At 29.6% G+C, this 6,949-nt stretch overlaps 1 protein-coding gene across 1 annotated transcript; it reads right to left on the reverse strand.

The window, feature by feature from the left end:
• Positions 1-2,058: 2,058 nt before the first annotated feature.
• On the reverse strand, positions 2,059-2,873 carry LOC149497806 (putative E3 ubiquitin-protein ligase XERICO). Its single transcript, XM_089718777.1, has one exon. The coding sequence runs from the start codon at positions 2,781-2,783 to the stop codon at positions 2,295-2,297; it is 489 nt and encodes a 162-aa protein (XP_089574903.1). The 5' UTR covers positions 2,784-2,873; the 3' UTR covers positions 2,059-2,294.
• Positions 2,874-6,949: the final 4,076 nt, after the last annotated feature.

Raw genomic sequence — 6,949 nt, forward strand, 5'->3', positions numbered from 1 at the left:
GTTGGTGAAAGCAGCTCATTCTTAGGCGGTGATTGCGCTATTCAAAGGTTGGTGAAAGCAGCTCATTCTTAGGCGATGATTACGCTGCATATTCGCTAACCTCTCCTATAAATAGGAGAGGAGTTGCCTCGTTTCAGTGTGAGCCACAGATCAGTTTTATCTGTGAAGAAAAGATTTGAAAGTTTATAGTTTTAAGAAAGGGTTTTTAAAACTACGGGTTTAGAAAATAGTGAAGATTATTAGAGTGTTTTTTGGGAAACACTTGTGAGTGCCACTATTTTGTATTACTCTCGTGTAAGCCTATTATTTTGTAATAGTAGAAGAATTATTCGGAGTTGGTCCCGTGGACGTAGCCCTAAACAGTTGAGGGTGAACCACGTAAATCTTTATGTGTCCCATTTTAATTTTTCCGCTGTGTTATTATTCTCGTAATTTTATTGCCGGTATCCTAACAAGTGATAGCTCTACTGTGGTTCAGCTTATTCAAGAAAAAGTTTGCTTGTCCAGTGTAGTTCAGCAGCTTGTGCTTGCAATCCAAATCTTATCAAGGATAACCGGAACTGTGATGTGGCTCATGTGTGCAAAGAGATGAATTTTATTGCGAATTTCTCCAACATTGCTTGTGCCTATGCTTTTGGTACACACATTTTAGAAGATCCTCCTCAAGGATTGATCTCTTGGCTTTTGCATGATTATATAAATCTAATATAGTATCGTTAAAATGGGATTAAGACCGTCGACGGCTCAAGATCGCTTATATTTTTTGTCGGATCTGAATAATAAAATTGAGAATCGTATTCAAAATGAGCTTCTTTTACTTGGTCTGTTTTGGGGCCAAACCAACGTGGATCGAATCGGATGAATACGCAGATGGCCCGCTTTAGAAGGAAAACTAAAAATTTACTAGAGTCGACATAAAATTTTTTCCCAAAGTCCAAAGTAATAATTAAATTTTTGTCCTCAGTTGCTCTCATTAGAGTCGACATACATACAACAACTTAAATTTTCTGCAAATAGAAATATATACACACGCGTGGAAGAAATAAAAGCCTTCAAACTTTTGACTTTTGACGGTACTTTATTTACTAACTATATAAGTAAATTAATTAAGCTTTATAAAGTTGTAATTAGTTTGCATCTGTCACCGTTGTTTGGCAAAAGAAAAAAAGGATTATTATATTATTATATTTTTGGTTGAAAAAAAAACTATATTTTTAGTGTTAGAACCTTTACTTCTTTTTTATTTTGGTGTCTTAATAAAAAATGACAATAATTGAATATTAAATTATTTAAATTTTGCAATTAAATGTTTCTAGATGACATGACTAATCAGAAATTTGATTGCGAAAGGGTGAGACCCACTTTTTAACACGTGACAACTGATTTGGCGAAAAAGAGTTGCACTTTTGCCAAATAAACGGAAGCTGACGTGGAATTATGGAAAAATGTCAACTTTAACCTCTATTTGACATTTTTCTTTAAAATAATGGACATGTTCACGGGCTCGCTACGGGCAGGGCTGAGCTTTGAAGCCCGTTTTTTAACAAGCATATTCGGCTTAGCCCATTTTGGGACCAAGTCAGCGTAGGCCAGGTTGTCCATTTTGATAGTGCTAGTATAATATACACTAAATTGTTTTTGCCTGCATTACATTGTACTATAAGGATAGTAAATAAGCCGAGTTGAGCCAAATAGAGCTCTAGTAAACTAGAGCTCCACTTATTAAGGATACGTTCGAGTTTAGAAATCATACGTGGAGCTCAAATCATTTGAAAATAATTAAACTCAAACTTAATTCATTTATAACTTATTAAGTTAGCTCGTGAATTATGAGCTGAGTTTAAGCTTATTTTTTTATTAAAATGAGTTGAACAGCTCAATTTAATAAATTCATCAAATAAACTCAAGTAAACTTTTATTAAGTCTAAATTTGAGCGGCTACATCCTAATATATAATTATTATTATTACATTTTATTACAGCTCGCCGAATTCCACTAATTGCTTGGAGCTTGGCTTCCAATTTTAATTTTTATTGAAAAAAAAAATACTAAAGGAAATTAAAAGAAAAGCACACTTATCCACTAAAGTTATTGGATGAAAATGAAATATCGTACATCACTCATAATTAAAGTTCAAGGTCCCTACCCACTGGTACCCACTCAAAAATTTCTTCTTCTACTATTATAAAATTTCAAGAACAATTAAGAGAACTATCTATTAATCTTTAGTTTATTAGTTTTACATAATATAATTATTAAATCCCCTAATTAATCGAATAATATTGATTAATTAACTAAAAAATTCTATGTAAACCATTACCGTGTATACCGGATAACAAGAAGATCATCTCTTCATCACTCCCATCGTACTGATCTACCTGATCTTGCAATCGGTGATAATCAGCCACAATCTCATCCGGCAACACCTTAGTTCTGCAAAGAGGACAAGTAGCCAGATATTGTTGAAGCCATTTATCGAGACAATCTCTGTGAAATGTGTGTTTACATTTCAATTTTCTCACGCTTTCACCGACCAAAAACTCCGATAAACAAACGGCGCATTCTACCTCCGATTGCTGCCGGAGTTTTTCTGTGTAGAGAATTGCCGGATTTTTCTCTTCGATCAATTTGAGATATTCAGTTGTGCTAATGACGCGCTTGTCGGAATTCGCGACGGTTCCGGTGACTGAACGGAAAAGAATTACAGCTTCGAGAACTAGAAGGCTGAGAAAAACGATGGCCACCGTGTAGAGGCGGCAGAGGAATTCAGAAACAGCTCCCATGGCTGCTGAGGAAAAGCTTTTTAAGTGAATTAAATTGGAGTTTATATAGCGCGGAAGAGATGGCTACTCGCTAGGTTCAGCTAATCATGCTTTGGTTTGGTAAAATTACACTTTTTTCTTTTTTAATGTTTTTCTCACCGGTGAAGTTACGGAATTACGCTTGTTACCTAACCCAGGTAGTGCCACGTGGAACATCTCTATTATCCGTTTAAAATGGTCGAATTGTCTAAATTCTTGTATTTTTATTTCTTTTATTTAGTAAATATTTAGATTATAAATTTTGCTGCTCCTAAAATTTATTGCCTATAGAAGAAGAGAATTATTATAGGTTGACGGTTAGCATAAAAATAATCAAACTCTATTATGAATCCTTTGAATGTATTTTTATAATTAAAAAATTTAAAGTTTTCATTTGACTAAAATATATGTTTGGCATTAAAAAAAAAAAAAACAGAAAGAGAGATTTGAAAAAATCCGCCTCCAATGTTTTGATTTCTCATTGTAGAAAATTACAATCAAAACTTATATAATAAGATCTGATTTGATTTCCATTATACAAAACTGGGACCAAAATCTATGTAATAAGGTTTATTTCGACAAGAACAGTTAAAATTTTATATGTTTTTAAGAAGGATTTTGAAAAGGTTTGATCAAAATTCAATTTTTATTTTTTAAATTTATATCAACCTTTAAAAATTATTAAAAAATTTGATAAGAATTATAAAATTTTCAATTTGGATAAATTAATGAGTTAATAATAAGAAAAAATTAACTAGACTTTTATTTTTTATAAATAATTAATAATTATTATAATATCTTAAAATCATTGTTTTTACTTGTGATATTACATATATTTTATTTTGTTAGAGGAAAAAAATAAATTAAATAATTACATTTGCTTAATTAATCATTTAATTAATTACTTAATAAATTATGGTTAAACATTTTTTAAAAAATCTCTAAAATGTTAATCCAAAGTACTCATTTGAAAATAAAAAATTTGAGAAGGTCTCACCTATATATTGTTTCGATTACAATTTTTATAAAAACTAGGATATAATTTTTTCAATAGATTTCAATTTTTATTTGTTCAATTTTAATTGATTCAAAAATGATTCAAAGTGATTCAAAACATTAAATTTATAAATAATTTTCATTTCGCATCATATTTGAAAATAATTTTTTCAAAAGCATTATTCTTGTTAAAATTTCAAAATTTTTTTATTATCAAAGTTTATGTATTTAGCGAAAATAATAAAGAAAAAGTTGTGATCACTGCCATTTCTTAAGCATTTATCAAAATTTATTTAACAATAGATACCAATGGAAGCGGCTAGGTGGCAGAGATGCCATACGACATTGAGTTCACTAAAGAAAAAGTTAGCTCCGTCTTCAATTGAATTCCAAGAAAAAGCAAGTCCTTCGATGGACACTTTTACCGATCGAAATAACACCGTGATCTTTTTAAGAGAGGGTAACTTTTTCATTAACTCACCAAATTGATAAAATAATTATGATCAAGAAAATCTGAATTCGAGATCTCCCACTCTTCAGATAACTCGAGATCTATACAAAAACTTGAGTTTGGTTTTGGTAGTTTGTGAAATATAACTAGTATGCCCCTGTTTTTTAGGAAATAAATTAAATTTTCTTTATACTTTACTTTCGTTAGTACATAAAGTCGTTTCGTCCAATTCATTCATCTTTTCCGTTAAAAAACTTATAAAATGATGAAAATAACCTTTTTATTTTTAAAAATACAAGAATCAAGCAGTTATATTTTTCAAACCATAGAGATCTTACTGTAATTTTTCTAATATAATATTTTAGTATCTCTCATTTAATTTTTATGTTTTCTTGTTGACTTAACAGAAAAGATGCAAAAATTGAATAGAAGGACCCAGTAGTATAACGAAAGAATCCGTACAGACTTCGCTTGAATATTTGAAAAATTGCGCGATATTTAAAATATGTCTACAATAACCAAAGACAGTTAGATGGGTAAAATTCTTTTTATCAATATAGAACTTTTCTCTATTTTTTGTTGTTTGTTTAATTAAATTTATGGGTTATTTATAAATTTGTTATCTTAATTTTCTAAAATTTTTTTTATTTTGATGTCTCAACAGAAAATATTTGTAATCAAGTATTTAAAACTCAAAAAAAATTTTTAATCAAATGTTTTCTGCTTACTTAGCATGCCGAAAATACAAACAAGATAGAGATATCATGCAAGGTTGATTTTTTTCCTGACACGGAAAAAAAAAATGCTAAGTTGTCAACTAATGCTAGATATTGTTAGTTCATTATGAGGCCATCGAATGAGTCAAAGCTCCATAAAGTCAGTCAAAGAAAGATCCATTGCCTGAAACCTCCTGAGCAACATCCATTGCCTAAAATCTATAAATAAATTAAATGGATAAATATAATCCAAAAGTCGATCCCTTTGCAAAATCAAAAACAAGAAACAAGATTAGAAGCACAATTGTTGAATAAAGCATAGTTCGGCCATATTCGTGTTTGGAAAGAAAGAAAGGGAAAAATGAAGAGATAGAGGGGTTAGTACTGGAAAGTTGTCTCGGGTGTGGCTGTCATGAAGTCGCCTTGGAGTGTACCAGTCTGATTGGGCTATTCCAATACTGCTTGTAGACTTGTAATTATCTTCGACTTTCTTGGCGAGAAAAGCTTGCAAACGTGAGCAGGAGTCTCCATTATGATAAGGGAGAAAAAAAAAAAAAAAAAGTAACGGAGAAGGTTTGCTGAGTTGTCGACTAACAATATCTATTCACTAGTTGATAACTCAGCATTTTTCTTAACGTCACCAAAAAAATCTTCCTTGTACAATATTTCTGTACTATTTATATTTTCAGCATATCATGTAAGCCTGAGACATTTAATTGAATTTTTCTTCTTGAAATTTAAACACATAATTACAAATATTTTCTATTAATACACTAAAATAGAAAATTTTAGAGAATTGAGACACTAAATTTATAATTAACCATAAATTTACCAATTTCATAGTTGAATGTATTTCATACTAATATTGGTTTAAGCCAAATTATTGCATAATATTAATAGAATTTTGTTTCAAATGTCAATTCTAAAAGAATTCAGTACCTATGTTTTTGGCAAATCACGAATTTCAAATTTGCGCGTCTTTTTTTTTAAAAAAAAAATTTAACAATTCATTCATAATAAATTTAAATTGAATACCTCATAATATTTCTTTAGAAATAAGAAATATAAATATAGAAAATTGAAAATTTCTTTTTAGAGATTTTCTTAATCTTGGCAGAAGTTGTTAATTTTTTGGGTAAAAATTGGTACATGTTCAAATAAGCCGATAAAAGAAATATTCCGCAATATTGTTCCAAACATTGCTTTTTCGAAAACTTGTTATAAATGACATTTGCAGAATAATTTAATATATCAAACTTTAATTGAGAAACATGCTGCACTACCAGGCTCCATTAGTAAAAAAAAATTACCTGAACTTGAAAATCTAAAGCCTTTAACCACAAGCAACTAATAATCCATCTTGTAATTTGAACTGGTCGCGAAATAAAAGATTCACATAAAAAACTCTTCAATAAAGAGGAACAACCTCATGGAGAGAAACTAATAACCCTACTAAAAGAATTATATGTTTGAAAATTATTAAAAAGAAAACTAAGTAAAATAAATAAAAACAATAGAGAGAAATGAAAAGAAACCATTGTCAACCAAAAAAGATGGTCGGCGATAGTTTATAAATAAAATCTAGAAGAACACAAAAAAGAGAGAGCCAGAGAGAGAAGGACGACCAGATCCAGTTCACGTGGTAGACTCCATTTAACTTGTTTTCTTTGAAAAATATTTTTAAATATTGTACTTTCCATTATTTGGTTGTAATATTGAAAATTAGGTAAAAAATATTATAGAAAAATTGTAACTTATGAGACCACAATAAATTGTAATTATAGAAATCTCATATTTTAAAAATTTATTGTTAAATATGAAAAAATGTATAAAAAATGAAAATTATGTAGTCACCCTTTACCGGTGGTGACCAACGATGATGGTGTCTCTCGATAGATTACAATAAGTTTATCAATATTCATAAAATGTTTTCCATGCTGCAAATTGGAAGCCATTTTATTTAAAAATTAAAAATTATTTTCTTT

Source organism: Jatropha curcas, chromosome 3, assembly GCF_041381405.1.
Source record: "Jatropha curcas cultivar XTBG-Jc1 chromosome 3, XTBG_Jcur_1.0, whole genome shotgun sequence".
Taxonomy (NCBI): Eukaryota; Viridiplantae; Streptophyta; class Magnoliopsida; order Malpighiales; family Euphorbiaceae; genus Jatropha; species Jatropha curcas.

Excerpts from the sequence above, each read along its gene's own strand:
- LOC149497806 (XM_089718777.1), bottom strand. The coding sequence starts at position 2,783 with ATGGGAGCTGTTTCTGAATTCCTCTGCCGCCTCTACACGGTGGCCATC.